This window comes from Chiloscyllium plagiosum, chromosome 1 (genome assembly GCF_004010195.1).
Source record: "Chiloscyllium plagiosum isolate BGI_BamShark_2017 chromosome 1, ASM401019v2, whole genome shotgun sequence".
Taxonomy (NCBI): domain Eukaryota; kingdom Metazoa; phylum Chordata; class Chondrichthyes; order Orectolobiformes; family Hemiscylliidae; genus Chiloscyllium; species Chiloscyllium plagiosum.
In genome coordinates this window covers 79,729,427-79,755,593 of record NC_057710.1, presented here as the reverse complement: position 1 = coordinate 79,755,593, position 26,167 = coordinate 79,729,427, and the positions used below count along the sequence as shown (strand labels likewise).

The 26,167-nt window shown below is 41.2% G+C and overlaps 1 protein-coding gene across 8 annotated transcripts in view; it reads left to right on the top strand.

The window, feature by feature from the left end:
- The window catches only part of pcm1 (pericentriolar material 1), a 149,095-nt gene that overhangs the window by 81,361 nt on the left and 41,567 nt on the right, over positions 1–26,167 (top strand). For all 8 annotated transcript variants that reach the window (XM_043689926.1, XM_043689959.1, XM_043689950.1 and 5 more), the window contains 6 exons: positions 2,835–3,022; positions 10,273–10,450; positions 17,140–17,495; positions 19,815–19,976; positions 20,922–20,978; positions 25,654–25,826. In XM_043689926.1, the coding sequence (XP_043545861.1) occupies positions 2,835–3,022; positions 10,273–10,450; positions 17,140–17,495; positions 19,815–19,976; positions 20,922–20,978; positions 25,654–25,826 (1,114 nt within the window). The remainder of the gene's footprint in view (positions 1–2,834; positions 3,023–10,272; positions 10,451–17,139; positions 17,496–19,814; positions 19,977–20,921; positions 20,979–25,653; positions 25,827–26,167) is intronic.

The following is a 26,167-nucleotide window of genomic DNA, read 5'->3' as shown; positions in this document are numbered from 1 at the left end:
CTCTTGATTCAGGCAGTTCCCATCTACATCTGTGACACCAAATACGCCCTCCATTTCTTCAGTAACTTTCAGTTCCCTGGCCCCCAGTACTTTATCTTCACTATGGGCATGCAGTCCTTATGCACGTCCATAACCCATAAGGATGGCCTCTTGGCCCTCAGCTTTTTCCTCTCCAATAGACCGATCCAGTCCCCCTCCGCCTCGCCAAATTGGCCCTCACCCTTAATTTTTCCTTTAACTCCTCCCATTTTCTCTAAACCATGGGGTGGTTATGGGCACTCGGATTGGCCTTTTTGTCGTCTATGTCGAACATTCCGTCTTCAGTACCTATACAGACACTGCGCTCCAAATCTTCCACTGTTACATTGATGTCTGCATCGGTGCAGTGTCTTGCACTCAGGCTGAATTGGAGCAGTTCATTGACTTTGCCCACAACTTGCACCCCGCCCTCAAATTTACTTGGTCCATGTTAGACACGTCTCTCCCTTTTCTTGACCTTTCCATTTCTGTCTCTGGCAACAGTCTCCAGACATATGTTTACTATAAATCTACAGACTCTCACAACTGTTTGAACTACACTCCCCCCCCCCCCCCCCCCCCCCCCCCCCCAACCCACGACCAGAGAAAAGTCCTTATCTATTGACCCCATGTTCATCATGATTTTAAGAAACCTTTGTTGAAACTTTATTGCTGGAACAGCACAGCAGGTCAGGCAGCATCCAGGGAACAGGAGATTCGACGTTTCGGGCACAGGCCCTTCTTCAGGAATTCCTGAAGAAGGGCCTGTGTCCGAAACGTCGAATCTCCTGTTCCCTGGATGCTGCCTGACCTGCTGTGCTGTTCCAGCAATAAAGTTTCAACATTCTCCCAGTTGCTCCATCTCCATCGCATCCACTTGGAAGAGTGGACATTCCACTCCCAAACATTCTATATGTCCACTTATTTTGACCAATGTGCTGCCCCCCCCATCCATCATCCAGACAGCCCTCCAATGCACCACCTCCATTCCCCATTCCTTTGCTCTAAACCCCCATTCTCCAAATGCAATAACGACGGAGTTCCTCTTGTCCTCATCTACCACTCCGCCAGTCTCCCTGTCCAATGCATCATCCTTAAACACTTCCGCCAACTTCAACTAGATCCCGCTACCAAGAACATCTTACCTCCACCCTTCTCTGCCTTCTGCAAGGACTGTTCCACTCACCCCCTGAACCCACAGGTACCTTCCCCTGCAACCGGAAAAGATGCAACCAGCCAGTAAACCACCCCCTCACCTCCATTCAGGCCCCAAAAGAGTCCTTCTAAGTGATACAAAGTTTCACCTGCCTCTCTTCCAACCTAGTTTACTGCATCAGGTGCTCCTGATGTGGTCTTCTCTACAATGGGGAGACCAAACGTAAACTTAGGGTACAGTTTGCCGAGCATCTCAGGCAGGCTGTGGGGGCCTACTGGAGCTCCCAGTCACTGTCCATTTTTTAATTCCTCTTCCCACTCCCTTTCCCACATGACTATCCTTGGCCTCCTCCATTGCCACAACGGACCAAACTGCAAATTGAAGGAGCAACATCCCATCTACCACTGAAGCAGCCTACAGCTCGGAGGACTCAACATTGAGTTCTCCAATTTCAGATAACGTCCGTTCCCATCCCCCGACTTCCTTCCACTCCACCCAGCCAACTACTGGATTCAATCCTTGCATTGACCAACCAGATCGTGCAGTCCACCTGTCTTCACCTATTCCCACTTCACTACCTGCCATACTTATACCTGCAGCTCCCCTTACATCCACCCCCAGTCCTGAGGAGGGGTTACACCTCTCCATCTCCTGATGCTGCCTGGCTTGCTGTTTTCTTCCAGCCTCCTGCTTGTCTGCCGAAGAAGCTCAACAAGCCTGAGAATACCTGGGGAGAGAAGAACAAGTTTGTATGTCAAGTCCAGTCTGGTCTGAGTTTCTGCAGCAATTTCTGTTATTGCTAAAAGGCAAAGCAGAACAGGGATGCTGTCCGTATTCAAATTGGTACACAGTGATTGAGCGCTGAGAGCAAACTAAGTGTCCCCCAAGTTGCATCCTGCTCCAATCTATCACATGAGTCCCTGCTTGACAGCAGCATTGGAATGCAAAGTTTGCAAACACAAAATTAAAAGGCACCCTGTTTTCTTTGTGTGTGAGCAAGAGCCTGCTTTTGGCTTCTGACTTTTGATTAGACTAAATTAGATTCCCTACAGTGTGGAAACAGGCCCTTCAGCCCAACAAGTTCACACCGACCCTCTGAAGAGTAACCCACCCAGACCCATTTCTCTCTGACTAATGCACCTAACACTAAGGGCAATTTAGCGTGGCCAATCCACCTGACCTGCACATCTTTGGACTGTGGAAGGAAACCGGAGCACCCAGAGGAAACCCACGCAGACACGGGGAGAATGTGCAAACTCCACACAGTCACCCGAGGCTAGAGTCGAACCTGGGACCCTGGTGCTGTGAGGCAGTGGATTTAATTTTTTTTTATGTTGTTAGTTCTTGGGAGAAACATGTAACAATCACTAGCTAAACCTGAGGAAACATGCCAGCTTCATTAAAGCTGACCATTGGGAAAGCTGTTCTTATTTAATCCATATCTTTCTAGAGTGTTATGCCAACCAAGATAACAGTATGAGCTCTCTGCCAAAGCCAATTTAAAAGTTATTACTGCCAGAATTTGAGTAGTTTTTGTATGTTTTTATCTTTTATTTTACTTTATTGTCGTACAAAAAGTTTACATTTTAATCATTTCTTTGTCAATGTAATCTACCTGAAGTTTTATTAGTAAACAGTGCTTTTTGCTATATTTTGTTAGGCTAAAACAAATGCTGAATGACCTTCTCCATCAACAACATCAAGAGAAGAAGCCAGAAAACCAACGAGACAGTGGTGTGCCACCTCCATCTCCCAATAGTTTTGTCTTCCCTCCATGTAGCTTTCCTTCGCCACCTTTTAATCCATTAAGTATGTCACGATTTCCAAATTGTCCTCCTTTTGTTCATGGTAAGTACTGCTACGTGTATGAATAGTTGTCCTTGTTTTCTCTAAATTCCAGATTTTATGATGCAACTAAGAGAGAGTGAACAACCATTTTATAATTGACTTGTTTATACAAGTAAGATTTGTTTTTAAACACAGAATTTACTTCAAGCTGAGGTAAGTTTAATCTAAACAGAAGCCAAGCATTTCTGCATTGAGTATTACAAATTGGACAGTCTGCCTATGGGCAGGACTGGAACCAATGTCCCAGGGGGTACTTTCACTAATGCTGTTGAGGAGGGTTTACACTAATGTGGTGGGGGATGGGAACCAAATGAGGAGGTTAGTGGACAGTAAGGAGGTAGTAACTAAAGCCTGTAAGGACCTAGTTAATGAAGTTAGTGTGACAAAGGGGAAGAGTACAAGACAATTTTCTGATTCAGTATGTGGATGTACCTACTAGATAAGGTGCAAAACTTGACCTACTCTTGGAAAATAAGGCAGGCAGGTGACTGAGTGTCAGTGGGGGAGCACTTTGCGGCCAGCGATCATAATTCTATTTGTTTAAAATCGTGATGGAAAAGGATAGACCAGATCTAAAAGTTAAAGTTCTAAATTGGAGAAAGGCCAATTTTGACGGTATTAGGCAAGACCTTTCAAAAGCTGATTGGAGGCAGATGTTCGCAGGTAAAGGGACGGCCTTCAGAAATGAGGTAACGAGAATCCAGAGAAAGTATATTCCTGTCAGGGTGAAAGGGAAGGCTGGTAGGTATAGGGAATGCTGGATGACTTAAGAAATTGAGGGTTTGGTTAAGAAAAAGAAGGAAGCATATGTCAGGTATAGACAGGATAGATCGAGTGAATCCTTAGAAGAGTATAAAGGAAATAGGAGTATACTTAAGAGGGAAATCAGGAGGGCAAAAAGGGGACATGATATAGCGTTGGCAAATAGACTTAAGGAGAATCCAAAGGGTTTTTACAAATATATTAAGGAGAAAAGGGTAACTAGGGTGAGAAGAGGGCCCCTCAAAGATCAGCAAGGCGGCCTTTGTGTAGAGCCACAGAAAATGGGGGGAGGTACTAAGTGAATATTTTGCATCAGTATTTACTGTGGCAAAGGATATGGAAGATATAGACTGTAGAGAAGTAGATGGTGACACCTTGCAAAATGTCTAGATTACAGAGGAGGAAGTGCTGGATGTCTTCAAACGCCTAAAGGTGGATACATCCCCAGGACCTGATCAGGTGTACCCGAGAACCCTGTGGGAAGCTAGAAAAGTGATTGCTGGGCCTCTTGCTAAGATATTTGTATCATCGATAGTCACAGGTGAGGTGCCAGAAGACTGGAGGTTGGCAAGCGTGGTGCCGCTGTTTAAGAAGGGCGGTAAAGACAAACCAGGGAACTACAGACCGGTGAGCCTGACCTCAGTGGTGGGCAAGTTGTTGGAGGGAATCCTGAGGAACAGAATGTACATGAATTTGGAAAGGCAAGGACTGATTAGGGATAGTCAACATGGCTTTGTGCGTGGGAAATCATATCTCACAAACTTGTTGAGTTTTTTTGAAGAAGTAACAAAGGATTGATGAGGGCAGAGCAGTGGACCTTATCTATATGGATTTCAGTAAGGCATTCGACACGGTTCCTCATGGGAGACTGGTTAGCAAGGTTAGTTCTCATGGAATACAGAGAGAAGTAGACATTTGGATACAGAACTGGGTGAAGGGAGAAAACAGGGTTGCTCTTCAGACTGGAGGCAGATGACACCAAAATTGGAGGTGTAGTGGACAGCGAAGAGGGTTACCTCAGATTACAACATGATCTGGACCAGATGGGCCAATGGGCTGAGAAGTGGCAGATGGAGTTTAATTCAGATAAATGCGAGGTGCTGCATTTTGGGAAAGCAAATCTTAGCAGGACTTATATTCTTAATGGTAAAGTCCTAGGGAGTGTTGCTGAACAAGGAGACCTTGGAGTGCAGTTTCATATCTCCTTGAAAGTGGAATCGCAGGTAGATAGGATAGTGAAGGCGGTGTTTGGTATGCTTTCCTTTACTGGTCAGAGTATTCAGTACAGGAGGTGGGAGGTCATTGGTTAGGCCACTGTTGGAATATTGTATGCAGTTCTGGTCTCCTTCCTATCGGAAAGATGTTGTGAAACTTGAAAGGGTTCAGAAAAGATTTACAAGAATGTTGCCAGAATTGGAGGATTTGAGCTATAGGGAGAAGCTGAACAGGCTTGGGCTGTATTCCCTGGAGTGTCGGAGCCTGAGGGGTGATCTTATAGAGGTTTACAAAATTATGAAGGGCATGGATAGGATAAATAGGGTCGGGGAATCCAGAACTAGAGGGCATAGGTTTAGGGTGAGACGGGAAAGATATAAAAGAGATCTAAGGGGCAACATTTTCATGCATAGGGTGGTACGTGTATGGAATGAGCTGCCAGAGGATGTGGTGGAGGCTGGTACAATTGCAACATTTAAAAGGCATTTGGATGGGTACATGAATAGGAAGGGTTTGGAGGGATATGGGCCAGGTACTGGCAGGTGGGACTAGATTGGGTTGGGATATCTGGTCGGTGTGGACCGGTTGGACCGAAGGGTCTGTTTCCATGCTGTACGTCTCTACGTCTCTATAACTCTATGAGTAGGCAGGGAGCAGATGATGAATGCAAAAGGACAGGTGATCTGAGGTACATTTGTTTTAATGTGAAAAGTGTAGTATGTAAGGCAGCTGAAGTTAGAGCTTGGATTAGTACCTGGGAGTATGATGTTATTGCTATTACGAAAACTTGGTTGAGGGAAGGACATGATTGGCAACTAAATATCCCACGATATAAATGCTTCAGGCAGGATAGAGATGGAGGTAAAAGTGGTGGAGATGTTACATGACTGGTGGGAGAGGATGTCACAGCTGTGCTGAAGGAGGGCACTATGGAGAACTCGAGCAGTGAGGCAATACGGGCAGAGCTGTGGAATAGCAATGGTGCAGTAACAATGTTGGGGCTGTACTACAGACCTCCCAACAGTGAGCGTGAAATAGAGGTACAAATACATACCTCTTGTTGTTTGGGAATGAGCTTGGCCAGGTGGTTGAAGTTTCAAAGGGGATTACTTTGGGAATAGTGATCACAATTCTGTAAGTTTTAGTATACTCCTGGACAAAGACAAAGGAAGAGGGCTAAATTGGAGGAAGGCCATCTATAGCAAAATTAGGCAGGATCTGGGGAATGTGGATTGTGAGCAGTTGTTTGAGGGTAAATCGGCATTTGATATGTGGGAGGCTTTTAAGGAGAGGTTGATTAGAGTGCAGGACAGACATGTCCCTGTGAAAGTGAGGGATAGAAATGGCAAGGTTAGGGAACCATGGATGACATGGTGAAATTGAGAGACGAGCTAAGAGGGAAAAGAAAACATTACAGTCTAAGCGACTGAAAACGGCCAAAGCTTTGGAAGAGTATCTGGAAAGTAGGACAAACTTGAAATGAGGAATCAAGAGGGCGAAAAGGGGTCATGAAATATCTTTCGTAAACTGGGTTAAGGAAAAATCCCAAAGCCTTTTATTCAGATATAAGGAGCAAGAGGGTAACTAGAGAAAAGGTAGGCCCACTCGAGGACAAAGGAAGAAAGTTATGTGTGGAGTCAGAGAAAATGGGTGAGATTCCTAATGAGTACATTGTGTTGGTAATCACTTAGGAGAGGGACATGATGGATTTTGATGTTTAGGGATAGATGTTTGATTATTCTAGGTGAAGTCGGCATAAGGAGGGAGGAAGTGTTAGGTATTCTAAAAGGCATTAAGGTGGACAAGTTCTCAGGTCCGGATGGGATCTATCTCAGTTTCTTGAGGGAAATGAGAAAGGAAATAACTAGGGCCCTTAACAGATATCTTTGCAGCATCCTTGAACATGGCTTAGGTTCTGGAGGACTGGAGAATTGCTAATGTTGTCCTCTTGTTAAAGAAGGGTAGCAAGGATAATCCAGGTAATTGTAGACCAGTGAGCCTGACATCAGTGTTAGGGAAGTTGCTGGAGAAGATACTGAGGGCTAGGATCTACTTACATTTGAAGAAAATGGGCTTGTCAGTGATAGGCAGCCTGGTTTTGTGCAGGGATGTTCATGTCTTAACTTAATAGAATACTTTGAGGAACTGACAAGTTGATTCATGAGGGAAGGACTGTAGATGTCATATACATGGACTTCAGTCAGGCATTTGATAAAGTTCCCCATGGTAGACTGATGGAGAAAGTGAAGTCGCGTGGGATCCATGGTGTGCTGGCTAAATGGTTAAAGAATTGGCTGAGCAGCAGGAGACAGAGAATAGTAGTGGAAGGGAGTTTCTCAAAATGGAGAACTGTGACCACTGGTGATCCACAGGGATCCATGTTGGGGCCACTGTTATTTATGATATATATAAATGAATTGGAGGAAGGTATAGTGGTCTGATTAGCAAGTTTGCAAATGGCACTAAGATTGTTGGAGTAGCAGATAGTGAACAGGACTGTCGGAGAATGCAGCAGAGTATAGATAGGTTAGAGAAATGGTTGGTGGAGTTCACCTGGGCAATGCAAGGTAGTGCATTTTGGAAGATCTAATTCAAGAGTGAGCTATATAGTGAATGGAAAAGTCCTGGGGAAAATTGATGTACAGAGAGATCTGAGTGTTTAGGTCCATTGTATCCTGAAGGTGACAACGCAGGTTGATAGAGTGGTCAAGAAAGCATACAGCATGCCTTCCTTCATCGGACGGGGTATTGAGTACAAGAGTTAGCAGGTCATGTTTTGGTTCGGCCACATTACCAAAAGGATGTGGATGCTTTGGAGAGGGTGCAGAGTATGTTGCCTGGTATGGAAGGTGCTAGCTAGGAAGAGAGGTTGAGTAGATTAGGATTATTTTCATTAGAAAGAAAGGCTGAGGTGGGGGGAGGAACCTGATTGAGGTCTAGAAATTCATGAGTGGTCTAGACATGGTGGATAGCAAGAAGCTTTTTCCTGGAGTGGGGAACTCAATTATTAGGAGTCACGAGTTCAAGGCGAGAGGGAAAAGATTTAAAGGAGATACACGTAGAAAGGTCTTTACGCAAAGGGTGGTGGGTGCCTGCAACATGTTTCCAACAGAGGTTGTAGAGGCAGGCATGATAGCATCATTTACAGATACATGAATGGGCAGGGAGCAGAGGAATACAGATCCTTAGAAAATAGGCAACACGTTTAGATCTAGGATCTGGATCAGTACAGGCTTGAAGGGCTGAAGGGTCTGTTCCTGTGGTCTAATTTTCTTTGTTCTTTGTGCTTTGTATATAGGAAGCAAACATTTTGGGATATTAATATTATGCAACACCAGCAGTTCTTTAAAGAAAAATTGACGGCTTGGACAATTGTGTGGGGACTTTGGACTAAAATGAGTGATATTTAAATAGACTTTTAAAAGGCTATTATGAGGGAATAAAAATGTTAATTTATCTTTCCTCTTAGTTTTCTTTATGAAACTGTAACTTGGTGATTGTGGAAATAAGTGGTATACAATCTCAAGCTACTTGATGTGTCACCAATAGTTAAGTTAAGCTGTGAGTCTGTGCAAGTGGTGATGTTGGGAAGCTAAAGGATTTTAGAAGGTTGGACCAATAAACATGATTCCCTATGTTGCAGGTTTTCCTGCAACTGGGACTTATAAATAAGTTGCTGCAGTAGCAGATTCCCTGGCAGTCCAGCATTTTCAGTAACACAGTTTGTGTTGTCAACTTCTGAAGATTTAACCCTATGCATAATATAGGAAGACTTACTGAAACGGTTGGGGTTTCAAAACCCACAAATAAGCCTATGTTAGTTGCAGGCCACTTTTCTCAACCCAGGTTGCAATGTGAAAGGTCCTTTAAATCAGAGCATCTCTACAGTGTGGAAGCAGGCCATTTGGCCACTCAAATCCACATCGACAGTCCAAAGAACATCCCACCCAGACTCACCGGCCTATCCGTTCCCTGTAACACTCCATTTCCCATGGCTAATCCGCCTAGCCTACACATCCCTGGACACTGTGGGCCAGTTTAACATGGTCAATCCACTTAACCTGCACACCTTTGGAGTGTGGGAGGAAACCAAAGTACCCAGTGGAAACGCATGCAGACACGAGGAGAATGTGCAAACTCCACACAAACACTCGCCCGAGGGTGGAATTGAAACTAGGACTTTGGGTGTTTCTATTCTTAATGCATTAGTGTGAACAAATGGATCAAATAGGTAACATAAAAGTCAGTTTATTTGCTTTGAATGACAATGAAACTTTTGAGTGTTGCATCTGTTTTGATGTGCATCAGCTTAGTTCTTTTACTATTGCAGCTATTTTCATTAGCTGTTATATGCCTTCCCTTGCATAATTAGAGGTTGTTACAAATTCTGTTCTGGTACTGTTGAAAATTACACTCAATAAACTAGAAAGAAAAAGGGTTTCCAGTACTTTAGCTTGTGAAGGCTAAGTTTGCAAGCTGTTAATCACTTGCTTTCTGCCAAGAAGATGAGCAACCTGATCACCTAAAATTGTCTCAAGGATGCTGAGTGCATTTCGTCAGTTATAAATTTAGTTACTCAGTGTAGTGTTGCAGGGGAATCTGATTCAAGTTTTGTGCCCTTCATTGTGTCACTGAATGCCTAATGCTATGATTAGAGGCTGTAGTTGCAACTTATGCTTAGAAGAAAATGCAAAGTAAGAAGTGCACCATTTAAATTCATTTTATGATTCCTAGCTTTCTCCTATTTTACCAGTGGCTTATGTATTTGTTTGTGCAATAGTTCAAAACATTGTTGACTGTTTGAGATATTTTGGCCTTTCAAGTCCAGTGTTAAAATGCCAATATTTTCATTTTATGCATAATTCAAACATGTGTTTCTATTATTCAGTCTTTCATAATTAGCATTATCTTGTGTCCTTAACAGTCCATTTTACAATCTCTTCAGTGAAGCAGCATTTTCTGGTGTGGAGTGAACACGTTGTTTCTTGACCTTCTGCTCTCCCAGCTGTCGTAACCAAATTGTGACGATACAGTTGTATTATGTTTGGATTGTTATACAACTGTGGCAGTTACATCAGTGAAGGGATTTTATCAAAGTTCAGTTCACTTCAACAATCTAACACTGCATTGTAGTTGTTATTTTATTTATAATCTAAATGATGAGTTGAATCTCGGAACTTGCCTAGCGATTAACAGCTATTGTAATTCTACTATTTATTCAAATGCAACACAGTTCAGTAATTGATAATCAATTTATATTTTCTCCATTACAGGTTTTAACCTTAACCCAGTATTTCCTCCTGGGTTTAGTGATCTGTCCCAAAATGTCAGCGTCCAGAGCAATGAACAACAACCAGTTGTAAGTGAGCACAGCATTTCTGGAAAAACAGAGTATTTGGCCTTCCCAAAGCCATTTGAAAGTAATTCTCCAAAATACAGAGAGAACAAGTGGTATGTACCAAACGTAAACTTTGCGTAGGTCTTACTGCTTTCACTTCGTACAGTGGTTTTGTTTCCCTTATTTCTGAGATGATCAGTTTCAAACTAGGAATTTTAAATCAGCATATTAACAATTTATTATTAAAGTATATTTTGAGAAAACTAGAGAATTTTGCTGTGTACCTATGTTTGCTGTAAAAATTGTGAAGAGCAAGACATTACTTTAATCTTCTAGTATTTTTCAAGAGTCTGGGACCTATAATTTTGATTGCTCAAACATCAAACTGAAAAATGAACACAGATGGGAAGGCCCGGTCAAATTCCTCCTGAATCATTTTTAAAATAATTAATGATCTAACCCGATGAAGATTCATGTGGTGGCATATAATGCAGCCTCAGGAGAGGAATTAAAAAGGTCACCAAAACCATGAGCCTTGAGAGAAAATCTTCAGTCAATCATGTCAAACCTTCTAACTATCCATTAGTATGTAGCATCAAAACTTGTATTTACACTTCTTCAATGTCATCATATGATCTATGGTGCTTCATTGGAACTTTCCAAAGAAAGCCAAGACAATTGGCCATGTACTTGCTAAAATGCTGAAACAGGATGTTTATTTAAGATCACTCTCAGGGGATATTAAGAAAGCTTGTGACATTGGATAGTTACATTTCCTCCCTGTGAGCAATAGTTGCCAATGTTTTGATTAAATTACCAAACTAGTTGACATGAGTTCCTAAAGAAGGCTGAATATACAAAGTAATTACACTATACTGGAGAAACCCAGCAGATCAGGCAGCATCAGTGCAGAGGAACTGAGTTAATGTTTCCAGTCTAGTTCTTCGGAACTGGAAGGAACTGCAAAATGCTGTTTTTTTTTTTAATACTGTAGACAAAGGGAGAAGAGGAGCAAGTTAAATGGGTTGTTCAGGTGCCTAGAGCAATAGACTAAGGCAGTGATCATGCTCGTCAAGGTTCTGTGAAATAGATGTAAATTTTTGCTATGAAAAAGAAAAAAAAGAAACACTTTGCTGAGAGTGAAACCAACAAGACACAAAGAAGACACAGCCAGAGAAGGGTGCGGAATGTAAGAACAATGAAATATAGAGGCTGTACTTGAAGTTTTGTGACTCGTGGAAAGATTGTGGCTTTTTACATTACTCAATTTCCCTGATGAGTGTTCTCCATAGATTATAACTTGAGGGAATGTTCCACCCATCTCTCCAATTAAAGTCATAGAGATGTACAGCACAGAAACAGACCCTTCAGTCCAACTCGTCCATGCCAACCAGATATCCCAACCTAATCTCGTCCCACCTGCCAGCACCTGGTCCATATCCCTCCAAACCCTTCCTTTTATTATACCCATCCAAATGCCTATTAAATGTTGCAATTGTACCAACCTCCACCACTTCCTCCAGCAGCTCATTCCATACACATATCACCCTCTGCATGAAAAAGTTGCCCCTTAGGTCCCTTTTATATCTTTCCCCTCTCACCCTAAACCTATGCTCTATAGTTCTGAACTCCCCCACCCCAAGAAAGACTTGTCTATTTATCCTATCCATGCCCCTCATAATTTTGTAAACCTCTATAAGGCCACCCCTCAGCCTCCGACGCTTCAGGGAAGACAACCCCAGTCTGTTCAACCTCTCCCCATAGCTCAAATCCTCCAACCCTGGCAGCATCCTTGTAAATCTTTTGTGAACCCTTTCAAGTTTCACACCATCCTTTTGATGGGATGGAGACCAGAATTGCATGCAATATTCCAATAGTAGCCTAACCAATGTCCTGCACAGCCACAACATGATGTCCCAACTCCTGTACTCAATACTCTGACCATAAAAGAAAGCATACCAAATGCCTTCACTATCCTATCTACCTGCGACCCCACTTTCAAGGAGCTATGAACTGCACTCCAAGGTCTCTTTGTTCAGCAACACTCCCTAGGACCTTACCATTAAGTGTATAAGTCCTGCTAAGGTTTGCCTTATCAAAATGCAGCACCTCGCATTTATCTGAATTAAACTCCATCTGCCACATCTCAGCCCATTGGCCCATCTGATCAAGATCCTGTTGTAATCTGAATCTAATCCAGTCCCATTTGCTAGCACTTGACCCATAGTCTTCCAAACCCTTCCTCTTCATGTACCCATCCAGATGCCTTTTAAATGCTGTAATTGTACCAGCTTCCACCACTTCCTTTTGCAGCTCATTCCATACATGCAACACCCTCTGGGTCAAAAATTTACCCTTTAGGTCACTTTTAAATTTTTCCCCTCTCACCCTAAACCTATGCCCTCTATTTCTGGACTCCCCCACTCCAAGGAAAAGACCTTGTCTATTTACCCTATCCATGCCCCTCATGATTTTATAAACCTCTCTCATGTCCCCCCTCAGCTCCTACACTCCAGGGAAAGCACCCCAGCCTGTTCAGCCTCTTCCTGTTTTTCAAATCTTCCAATTCTGGCAACACCTTTGTAAATCTTTTCTGAGCCCTTTCAAGTTTCACAACATCCTTCCAATTGGAGGGAGAGTAGAATTGCCTGCAATATTCCAAATGTGGCCGAACCAATGTCCTATATAGCTGCAACATGACCTCCCAACTTCTATACTCAATGCTATGACCATTAAAAGCAAACATACCGAACGCCTTCTTCACTAGCCTATCTACCTGAGACTTCACTTTCAAGGCGCAATAAACCTGCACTCCAAGGTCTCTTTGTTCATTAAGTGTATACATCCTGCTGAGAGTTGCCTTTCCAAAATGCAGCACCTCACATTTATCTAAATTAAACTCCATCTGCCACTCAGCCCATTGTTTGCAGTTTTTGATTACCTCCCCTACCTCTATTTTCAATAGAGTAATTTTCTTTGCTCATGGACTTAAAGCCTTTTTGATACCTTCTTGATGTTCCCAATGTCAATAATATCTGGATAGTCTGGCAGAGTCCAGGTGAGATCCAGTTGTCATTTGTATATTGCCCACGAGCACATTGGCCTTCATAGAACATTGTAGCACAGGAATGGGCTCTTCAGCCCATGATGTTGTGCCGAACATGATGTCAGTCTAATCCTTTCTGCTTGCCCTTTGTCCATATCCCTCCATTCCTTGCATATTCATGTGCTTATCTAAAAGTCTCTTAAACTCTCCTATCATATCTACCTCTATCACTACTCTGGCAGGGCATTCCAGAGCCTACCACTCTTGATGTAAAGAAAACTTGGCCCTCACCTCTCTTTTGACTTTCCCCTTCTCATCTTAAATGCATGTCCTCTAGTATTAGACATTTCAACTCTGGGGGAAGAAAGATTCTGACAGTCAACCCTAACTCTGCATCTCATAATTTTATAGATTTCTCTCAAGTCTCCCCTCAGCCTCTAATGCTCCAGAAAACCAACCCAAGTTGTACTGGCCTGTTCTTACAGCTCATAACCTCTAATCCCAACAGCTTCCTGATAAACATCTTGTGCATCCTCTCCAAAACCTTCATATCCTTGCCATAATATGGCAACCAAAATTGAATGCAATTCTCATTGTGGCTGAACCAAAATCTTTTACAGCTGCACCATGATATCCTGACTTTTGTGCTTAGTTCCCCAACCAATAAAGACAAGCACGCTATATGCAATGCTGTTCAGTGTCCTGCCATTGATTATATATTTTTCCTTAACATTTGATCTCCCCAAGTGCAGCATTCACACTTACATAGATTAAACTCCATTTGCCATTTCTCTGCCCATATCTGCAACTGATCGACATCCCACTCTATCTTTTGACAACCTTCTACACTATCCACACGTTCCTGATCTCTGTATCACCTGCAATTGCATCCAAGTCATTCATATATAATATATATGTAGTGTGTGTGTATTTATGATGTAACATAGCACCGTTTGATCCTGTTGCCTTTCAGAGTTCTGCCGTTGAATATGAGAGCTTATGGCTAAGTCTCAGTTCTTGCTAGGGTCAGACAGGTTGCTGAATTGTAAATCCCAGGCCTGTATGACAAACCCAGCTGGAATGATTGGCTGGGAGCTCAATATATATCAATACATATATATATCACAAACAGTAGAGATCCCAGTACAGATCCCTGTGGAACATCACGAGTCACAGACCTCCAGTCAGAAAAACACCCTTTCACCAGTACCCTCTACCTTTTATGGCCAAGCCAATTCTGAATTCAAGTCATCATGGATCCCATGCATCTTAATCTTCTGGTTCAGCCTACCATGAGGGACTTTATCATCGACAATATCCACTACTGTACTCTCTTCCATCACCTTCGGCACCACCTCAAAAAAAATTCAATCAAGCAAGTAAAACCTGACCTTCTCCGCCCCACCCAAAGCCATTCTGACTGTCCCTAATTAGGCCATGCTTTTCCAATTGCACGTAAATCCAATCCTTAAGAATTCTCTCCAGTAGCTTCCCCAACACCATGTGAGACTCAGCACTCTATAGTTTCCTGGATTATCCCTATTTCACTATTTGAGCAGAGGAACAGCATTAGCTATTTGCCAGTCCTCCAGGACATCTCCACTAGCTTGTGAGGATACAAAGATCTTGATCAAGGCACCAGCAATTTCCTGTTGCCTCTCTGTGACTGGGCTAGGTACTATCAGGCCCTGGGGACTTAATAAAGTTAACACTCTTCAAAAGACCCAACATCACTTCTTTCTTGACTTCATATTACCATGATCCACACTAATCTCACTAACCTCCTTATCCTTCTCCTAGGTAAATACCAGTGCAAAGTACTCATTTAAGATCTTGCACACAACCTCTCACTCCAAGCACGAGTTCCCTCCTTTGTCCTCGATTGGTCTGACCTTCTCCCTAATTATCGTCTAGGTTTTTATGTTGGTATAATTCATAGCTCCTTCTTGCTCTCCTAATTCCCTGCTTAAATTCTTTTCTGCTTTTTTTATATTCCTCACAGACCCTGTCTGACTTTAGCTTACTAAGCCTTACATATGGTTCTTTTTACCTTTTTGGTTAAATTCACAGTCTCACCTGTTATCCAAGGGTCCCTTAGCTTATCATCCTTGTCCTTCCTCCTTCCTGGAACATGCCAGTCCTGAACTCTCATCAGCAGATCTTTAAACAACACCCACATATCAAATGGGGACTTGCCTGATAACAGTCCCTCCCAATTAACATTCCCTAATATTGATGTAATTTGCCCTCCCCCAATTTAGTATCTCCCTGAAAGATCCTGACTTATCCTTATTCATAGCTATTTTAAAACTTAAGGAGTTGTGATAACTGTTTCCAAAATGCTCTCCCACTGAAAGTCAGTCACCTGGTCAGGCTCATTAACCAATACAAAGTCCAGTATGGCTCCTCCTCTAGTTGGACAATGCACATATTGTTTCAAGAAACCCTCTTGGGTGCACTTAACAAATTCTGCCCTGTCTCAGCTCCTAAGGGCTCCCAGTCAATATTGGGGAAGTTAAAATCACCTACTAAGGCAACCCTGTGCTTATTGCATTTGTCCATAATATGTCTATATATTTGTTCCTCAGTGTCTTGGTGACTGCTGAGCGGTCTTGTAGTATAATCCTATCAGAGTGATTGCATCCATAGTACTTTAACCATATTGCCTCTATGGTTGAGCCCTCCAGTATGTCCTCTCTCAGTGCAGATGTGACAACTGTGGACATGTAAGGTTTAAACAAATCAGCGTCAAAATGGAACTGTACATCAGCCACTCCAAGGGAAGGATATTCAGTTTTGTTCCCTTGTGGACGTTTCTGAATTAGTTGGGTGTTTGACAGTTGTATTCATCGTGCTCATTTAGTTTAAAGCAGCAGCTTATTTCCAGGTATATTTTGAATTGAATTTAAATTCTTAGACTGTTCTGGTATGGTTTGAACTCATTTTCTATTAATAATGGAATGCTTTTTTCCAAGTTATTATTTGGAACAAGTAAGTTTTGATTGTTTATTGTCAACATCCAAATTTGACTATGGCAAATGATGCTTGTGTTAGGTTCATCGTGGCAACAAAGCAAGATTCTTCTGGAGGACCGTCATCTCTCCAGAAGTGATTCTGCTTCAGTACATTCCTGGATTATGTGTGATTTGAACAAGAAATACCACACATCCTATAAATCTGTTTTTGTGTTACTACACACTTGAAGAAGCCATAATTTATTTGGTGGGAGCTGAGGTTTGATTGGTGGATGTTGATTCAGCAGTTGGCTAGTTGTTTACTTTTATCGCAAATAACCTGATTGAATATTAGTAAACCCACTGTTTTAAAAGATGTGGTTTTGATAGTTAGAGTTAATGTTTTAGGTTCAGTGACCCGTCTTCAATTCTAAAGAATTGCCGCCAGATCTGCTGAGTTTTTTCCCAGCAATTTTTGGTTTTCTTTCTGATTTTTAGTATTTGTGGGGTTTTTTTTTGGTTTTAATAGTTCATATATATTAAAAAGCTGAACATGGAATAAAATTCCAGTCGATGTTTCAAAATTCCTTGACTGTGTTTGCACTTTGTTCTACCTCAGTTGTGAAACTTGCCTTGGTGTTGTTTTAAACCAGTATAATGTTTCATCATGTTAACCTTCTCAAATTATTACAATTTGTGAAGGTTGGCCGAGCTCGCAACACCCACACCCAACGAATAACTATATTATATACATAAATGCATGTGCAAGCTATACTGATACAGCTATCTTTTCTATATAAAGGATCCACAAACAGGCTAAAGGTGAGGCAGAGCAGAGTGAATTAATATGGTTGCATGATACAAGAGGTGAATTTGGGGAATCGCCAAGACAAATGCAACCACATACATCTCTTACACAGATGAAAACGAACAAACCAAAGCAGCAAGTTCAAAACAAAAAAAGGAAGAATTTTGAAGAATCTTCCCTCGAAAGTTTTAGTAGTATGCCAGATCCAGTTGATCCTACTACTGTAACAAAAACGTTTAAATCTAGGAAAGCCTGTGCACAGGCTAGCCTTGCTTCCAAGGATAAAACTCCAAAGGGAAAATGTAAAAAGACTTACTTTCACCAGAAAAACCAGCAAGAAATTGCTGCAGGTATGACTCGATCTACTGTCCATTTGATGAGTACCTTAATTATTAATGATAACAGTTTGTCATTTGCAGATTCAATGATAGTGTATGATTTCATTTGAAAAATAAATCACAAATTAATAAGAAAATGACTTTTGGAAAGTTGGAACTTGTACTATATTAGAACAACAGACCTAGGATGGATGACCGTGTTTGTCTGCTTCTTTCTGTGGAGCTTGGTTTAAACTAAACTTCTTTTATCAATGCTTGTATATTTTCACTTTTTCAGAACAGACTAGTTTGTGTGTACCTGATTACTGCTTTTCAATTTCTAAAACTGCCCTGCCCTTAATACAATGACAGAATTTTAGACCAACATAAAGTAGGTCAAACCCCTACTATTCGGATAAATTTTTAACAACTTACAACGGAGTTTCAACTCTTCTGTAGTTGAAAGTAACATGCCATTGTAGAAGCATCTTGTTTGCAAGTGTTAATTATTTGCTGCAAGGAGAAAGCTGGTCTAATATTAACAAATTGATTGATTTATATTTATGTTTTACTTCCTAATGTGAAGTTTAAATTTATGTGAGCACTAATTGGATGAATTTGGTGATCCCGTAATTTAGGAATGAAATTAGTTTCAATAGACTTTGCTTCTGCATTTGATATGCTTTTTTTTGCTCAATCAGTGGCAATCCCAAAGGTCACTTCTGGTAAAAAAAAAACCTCATCTTTGATTTGAAATGTAAGTTCTGTTCCTGTTTGCAGAGATACTGCCAGATCTGCTGGGTATTCCCAGCACTTTATTTTCACTCCCAAAGCTTTCTTTATGGATTTATTGGGGCCAGGTGTACAATCTTTGACTGAGCCTTTCCAGCAATGGATGTCCGCAAGTTCGCAAATTTACTTTTGGTTGACATCAGCTGCACAAGACAAAAGCATTGAGAACTGATGTCACTCTTTCCACACACAACTGACATAAAAGTAGCTGCTAATATCTTTTATCATAGATTCCAAACCCTCTTCTCTGAAGTGTGGATTTAATTCATTCTTCTGTACAAAGTTTACGTGGTATTCTATCTGACTCTGAGATGGGAATTACTATACTATAATACTTAGCAATTGTTCTCATCATTGTAGCATGATGAAAAACATGTAATGGCAAAAACTGGCATCAGGCTGCCACTGCACCAACTAATTTTGCACTAATATTTTGCAATATGTCGTACAGTTTTTGAACATCAGTTTAATTGAATGTTTTTATTATGATAAATGATATTGATAGCAATATTAAATGTTTTGCAGTCAAAATTCCTGCCATACTCTAAAGATGTTATTGTAGGAACCTGATAGTCCACTAACATCAACTAGAAAAGATTTAGAGTCATAGTCATAGAGATGTGCAGCATGGAAACAGATCCTTTGGTCGAGCTCGTCCATGCTGACCAGATATCCTAATCTAATCTAGTCCTATTTGCCAGCACTTGGCCCATATCTCTCTAAACCCTTCCTATTCGTATGACCATCCAGATGCCTTTTAAATGCTGTAATTGAACCAGCCTCCACCACTTCTTCTGGCAGCTCATTCCATACATGCACCAACTTCTGTGTGAAAAAGTTGCCCTTTTGGTCCCTTTTATATCTTTCTCCTCTCACCCTAAACCTATGCCTTCTAATTCTGGATTCCCCCACCCCAGGGAAAAGACCTTGTCTATTTATCCTATCCATTCTCCTCATGATTTTATAAACCTCTGTGGGTCACCCCACAGCCTCTGATGTTACAGGGAAAACAGTCCCAGCCTATTTAGCCTCTCCCCATAGCTCGAAGCCTCTAACCCTGGCAACGTCCTTGTAAATCTTCTCTGAACCCTTACAAGTTTCACAGATTCTTCCAATAGGAAGGAGACCAGAATTGGACACAATATTCCAAAAGTGGCCTAAACAATGTCCTGTACAGCTGCAACATAACCTCCCAACTCCTATACTCAATGCTCTGACCAATAAAGGGAAGCATACCGAACACCGCCTTCTCTATCCTATCTACCTGGGACTCTACTTTCAAGGAGCTGTGAATCTGCATTCCAAGTTCTCTTTATTCAGCAACACTCCCCAGGACCTTAACATTAAGTGTATAAGTCCTTCTCTGATTTGCTTTTACAAAATGCAGCACCACACATTTATTTAAATTAAACTCCATCTCAGATAATTCAAATTTTTCCATATAAATGTTCAATTATCCCTAATTCTACTTAAATATCGTAGTACAAAACTTTAGAAAATACTTATGCGTGTGATTGACCTTTTCTACATTTGCTATAAGTTCAAGCACTTTTTTTGTAGGTTTTGAATCTGCAAGTAACGCTAGTGCTAGTGAAAGTTGTCAAGGAAAAGTCTGCCACTCCACACAAACAGACGAATTTTTGAAACCTCGAACTTGCAGCACAACCAAAGATGAATTAGAGGAAAAATCCAAACGAAAAAATTCAAGTGACCTCTCTTCTGGTATGTTAATATGATCATTGATATTAGTTCATATTTTATCAGAAAGTGAAAATCAAATAAAGTTTACCAAATAAACAGGGTGTATTCAATCTTGTAAGTGTTCTCCATTACAAGAATTTGATCTTTGGAAGGTGTTGTGAGTTATTCACTGCCTGATGTCATAGGTTAAGACTGTCATGTCTTATTTGTAATTTAGTTATTGCATGTTCATGGCTTTGGTTGACTAAACAATCCCAATAAAGATACTATATTTTGTTAAAGAGAAGTATTTAGACTTAGATTAATTACAGCGTGGAAACAGACCCTTCGGCCCAGCAAGTCCACACTGACCCTCCGAAGAGCAACCCACCCAGACCCATTCTTCACCTAACACTACGGGCAATTTAGCATGGCCAATTCACCTAACCTGCACATTCTTGGACGTGGGAGGAAACTGGAGCACCCGGAGGAAACCCACGCAGACATGGGGAGAATGTGCAAACTCTGCATTTAATTCTGCATTCCAACATGGAATTTGTAGCTTATTGCTTGTTCCTGTTTATGTCATCAGTTATTTCAAGTTTTGTTATTTTGACAAATTTAAACTTTACTAAATTGTTGATATATTAAAAATTAGATTTAATCTGTGCATTGTGTTAAAGAAGACTGTTCAATTATTTTTCTTAAGCTATTCTATTTTTTCTGTGATATGCTGACGTAAGTGTTCACTTCCCAGTGAATGTTTCTCAACATATTATGAATATCTCTAAAAGCCATTATTAACCTCAGAAGTGCTTTTGCTTCTGAAGTATTATTTTTTCAAAAGACCTTCATTTAATTTTACGCTTGCATTTTTTAAACTCGTTTAACTTCGCACATGAAATCTCTTTCCTACAATACGAATTGTAGTGCGGTATACAGTGTTCAATACAAATTACTACCTGTCTCTGTCCCCCTTTCCTACAGAATATGCTAAGGGAGCTTTGTTGGAATCTAACAGAAACGCATGCAGTGAAGCACCAGGTAAAGTGCCGATATTACTTTTAAGCAAATAACTGACAGAAATTGTTGCTTCTGGGCTGTGCTGTTATGTTTTTGTTTTTCCTTAGCACTTTCTGGTTAGACTATTTAATGAAGTAACATCCAGTTGAATAAAACTAGTTTTTCTCTGCAATTCAATTCTAAATAATTTTCAAAACTGAGTCTGATTAAAATGGTGTACTAAGTTTGCTCAAGATGTTTAAATGAACGAACAAGCAAAGTTAACCTTAAAATGAAAAGTTGTCTGTAATATTTATTCTTGAAATCAGAAAAAGTCAACAAAGCCAGTCTGTGCAGCCTTTGCCCAATTATCTTTGGAAATTGGTGAGCTGCCATGTCATGAAGATCATCCCAGTGTTGTCAAGTGGGACATTCTAGGATTTTTGACTCAGTGAAATTTAAGGAACTGTTATATAGTAGCCACATTTCATATTTGGCTAAATACGCATTCTCTGTAACTTCAAAGTACTGGAGCAAAGAACACTATTATATTCAAGTTACCTCCGAGCCACACATCATCCTGACTCTGAACTATATTGCTAATATTTCAATGTCACTGTTTCAAAATCCTGGAACTCCTTAACAGCATTTTGAGTGTATCCAAACACGAAGAATTACAAGGTGGTCAAGCAGGTAACCTGCTGCAACTTTCTGAAGGGCATTTAGACATTGTCAGTACAGGCTGCCGTAACCGGCAATGCTCTCATCCCATCAATAAGTAAAAGCTTGAATTGATAATATATGTTTCATAACATTTTACAAACAGCGTTATCAAATAAAATTTGACACCAAACCATTGGAGCACTGGAACAAGCACTTCATCAAAGAGTTGAATTATAAGAAGTACCTTAAAGAAAAGCAGAGCTTTGGAGAATTTAGGTAGCTGCTAATGACTGCTAGTAGAGCAATTAAAATGCTGCTTAAAAGGCCAGAATTGGAGTTAGCTCATGTGTGGTAATTTAAATGGGTTCACCTGTGTGTGACTTATGTGGAAATATTGAATTATTGTGTGGCCAAACAGCTGATAACCTTAAAGGGCATGTTGTTGTAAGTATATGTCCATGTAAGAACGGTGCAACTTGGAGGAGATTATGTTCCTGGGTCCCTTTAGTTGTTCATCTGGGTATTGGAGATCATGCATTTGGAAGGGTAAAATGGAGCAATTTTCTGGGTATAAACTTTGTTTTAATCTGAAGTAATTCATTGGTCAGAGCTACTGAAATATGAAATCTAATTAAAGATTTAAAATATTGCTCACCTTTAATATTTCTAAATTTGAATGAACAGTTAATTAGTCTGGAAAATTATGATCAGTATTTCATGATCAGCTTTTAAATATTTTTAAAAATAAACTGGATGCTGGTGATCTGAAACAAAAGTAGAAATTGCTGACAAAACTCAGCAGCTTTGGCAGCATCTGAAGAAAGAACAATAACAGGAGAAAGTGAGGACTGCAGATGCTGGAGATTAGAGTTGAAAAGTGTGCTGCAGAAAAGCACAACTGGTCAGGCAGTATCTAAGGAGCAGGAGAATCGATGTTACGGGCATAAACCTTTCATCAGGAATGTCATCAAGAACAATATAGCACAAGCACGACCCAGGCCCTCCAAGCCTGCGCAACACATTTTGTCCTTCCATGCTGAAGCTGTCCTCTCTTAGGGGACCTGTGTCCCTGTATTCCCTTCATATTCATGTATTCATCCAGGTGTTTTTAGATTGGATTAGATTCCCTACAGAATGGAACCGGGCCTTTCAGCCTAACAAGTCCACACCGACCCACCGAAGAGTAACCCACCCAGACCCATTTCCCTCTGACTAATACACCTGACGCTATGGGCAATTTAACATGGCCAGTTCACCTGATCTGTACATCTTTGGATTGCTGCTTTTAAGTCTGCTTCCACCACCACCTTTGGCAGCTTGGGAAAAAGCCTCATACTTTCCACTTTATCCATGCCATTCATAATTTTATAAACTTCTATCAGGTTACCCCTCAACCTCTCCTGCATTCCAATGAAAAAAAAATCCCAGTCTATCCAATCTTTCTTCCTAGCTAAAATCCCCCATCCCAGGCAACCTCCTGAGAAACCTTTTCTGTACCCTCTCCAAAGCATCCACATCCTTCTGATAGTGTGACCAGAACTGTCTGCAATATCCTAAAGCTATATAAAACTGCAGCATAACTTGTCTATCCTTATACTCAGTGCCCCTTCCAATGAAGGCAAGTATGCCATAGGCCGTTTTTACAACTTTACCTACCTGCACTGTCACTTTCAGTGATCTCTGAACATGTACACCCAGATCCCTCTGCATAACCATACTCCTTTGGGTTCTGCCATTCACTGCATAATTTCTACCTGTACTTGACCTTCCAAAATGCATCACCTCACATATGTTCAGATTAAACTCCACCAGCCATTTTTCTGCTTATGGCTCCAACGATCTATATTCTGCTGTATCCTCTGACACTCCTCCTCACTATCCACAACTCCACCAGTCTTTGTATAATCTGCAAACTTACTAATTAGATCCAGCTACATTTTCCTCCAACTCATTTATGTAGACCTTGATCAGCAGAGGTCCTAGACTGATCCGTGTGGAACACCCTTGTCACAAGCCTCCATTCCGAAAAGCATCCTTTCATTGCTCCCCTCCGTCTCCTATGATTAAGCCAGTTCTGTATCCATCTTGCCAGCTCACCTCGGATACTATGTGACTTAATCTTTTGTACCACTCTACATCTTGTCAAATGAAGTCCATGTGGATAACATCAGCCGCTTTTACTTTATCAATCATCATCATCTCCTCAAAAAACTTGATTAAGTTAGTGAAGCATGACCTTCTCTGCACAAAACTATGCTGTTTATCAGTAATAAGTCAATTTGCTCCTAAATGTGTATAGATAGTTTCCCTGAGAACCTTTTCCAATAATTTCCCTACTATTGATATGAGGGCCACAGGCCTGTAATTTCCAGCATTGTTCCTGCTACCCTTCTTGAGCAATGAGGCAACATTGGTTATTCTCCAGTCCTTTGGGACCTCACCTGTGGCCAGAGAGGGTACAAAGATGTCTGTCAATGCTCTAGCAACTTGTTCTCTTGCCTCGCTCAATATTTTGTGCTAGATCCTATCAGGATCTGGGAACTTATATACTTTAATACTTTCTAAGACTCACAACACCTCTTCCTTTTTAATAGCAACTTGGCTTAGAGATTCGACACTCCCTTCCCTGGGATCATTCTTCACCAATTCCTTCTCTTTGGTGAATGCTGGCTCAAAGTATTTGTTTAGGACCTCAGCTACCTCTACTGGCTCCACACACAGATTCCCTCCTTTGTCCTTGCATGGGCTAACCCTTATCAAAGCTACCCTCTTGCTTTTTATGCATGTAAGAAAAGCCTTGGGATTCTCCTCAATCCTGTTTGCTAATGACTTTTCATGACCCCTTTTTGACCTTTTTGATTCGTTGTTTTGATTTCTTTCCTACTTACCTTATACACTTCAAGGGCTTCGTCAGTTCCCATCCTCCTCAACCTTAAATATGCTTCCTTTTTTTTTTGACCAAAGTCATAACATCCCTAATCATCCAAGATTCACGTAACTTGCCATACCTATCCTCCATTTTAGCAGGAACGTGCTGCTCCTGAACTCTGAACAATTCCGTTTGAAATACTCCCACATGTGGACTTACCCTCAAGCAACATTCTCCGATTCCTGCCTAATACTGTTGTAGTTTGCTTTCCCCCAATTTAACACTTTCACCTAAGGACTGCTGTTATCCCTATCCATGACCCTCTTAAAACTCATGGTTTTATGGTCATTGTTCCCAAAATGCTCCTACACTGAAACTTCACTCAGCTGGCTGGGCTCATTTTGCAAAACCAGCTTCAGTATAACCCCCTCCCTGGTTGGACTATTTACATATTGTATCAAGAAGTCCTCCTGAATGGTCCGTACAAATTCTGCTCCATCCAAGCCCTGAGCATGAAGTGTGTCGCAGTCAATATAGGGGAAGATAAAGTCATCCATCACAACAGCCCTGGTGCTTTTACATCTTTCCAAAGTCTGCATATTCTCTCCTCTATCTCCTGCTGGCTTTTGGGAGGCCTGTAGTATATCCCCAGCACTGTGATTTCACTTTTCCTATACCCATATTGCTTTGCTGCACAAGTCCTTTGTTGCATCCTCTCTCAGTATAGCTGTAATGCAACTCCCCCACCCTTTCAGCCAAAACCTGTGGAGTAAAAGGCGCGTTAATGTTGTTTCAGGTCCAGTAACCCTTGTTTAGAATTGATAGTAGCTAGGTAAAGGTGAAACGTGCTGATGACAGATGGGGTTTGGGGGGTGTAGCAAGTGAATGCAGAGGTGGAGAGGGAGAGAATGACAGTTCTCAGACAAGGAATGGATAATGGGTGAGCCAAGGAGAAAGAAAAGTTGATAATGGTGATCCTTAGTAGGTGAAAATGAGTTGGCTGTGATGAAAGTAGTTCATGTCAGGACAGGGTCAGGATTGTTGGGATGAGTATAGGGCACAGATGAAGGTATTCAGGCCCTAAATTTGTTGCACTCAGTATTGAATCCTGTAGGCTTTAAGCCTCTAAGTGGAAATACTGTTGTTTGCTGCTGAGTTATTTAAATTCTTCTTTCTCTGTTACAGAAACAGGCAGTGACTTCTCCCTCTTTGAAGCTCTGCGTGATAATATCTATTCTGAAGTGGCAACTTTAATATCTCAGAATGAATCGCGACCCCATTTTCTGATTGAACTTTTCCATGAGCTTCAGTTGCTTAACACTGACTACCTTCGACAGCGAGCCCTTTATGCTTTACAGGTACTGGTATTTAAATAGTTTAAATATATCAAAAATGTGATACTTTATCTCTTTGTCAAAAATCAAGTTGTGGATGTAGGTTGGTTCACTGAGCTTGAAGGTTCATTTCCAGACGTTTCATCACCCTACTACGTAACATCTTCAGTGGACCTTCGGGCGAAGCACTGCTGATGATTCCTGCTTTCTGTTTATATGTTTGGGTTTCTTTGGGTTGGTCATGTCATTTCCGGTTCTTTTTCTCAGGGGGTGGTAAATGGGATCTAACTCGATGTGTTTGTTGATAGAGTTCTAGTTGGAATGCCATGCTCCTAGGAACACTCGTGCGTGTCTCTGTTTGGCTT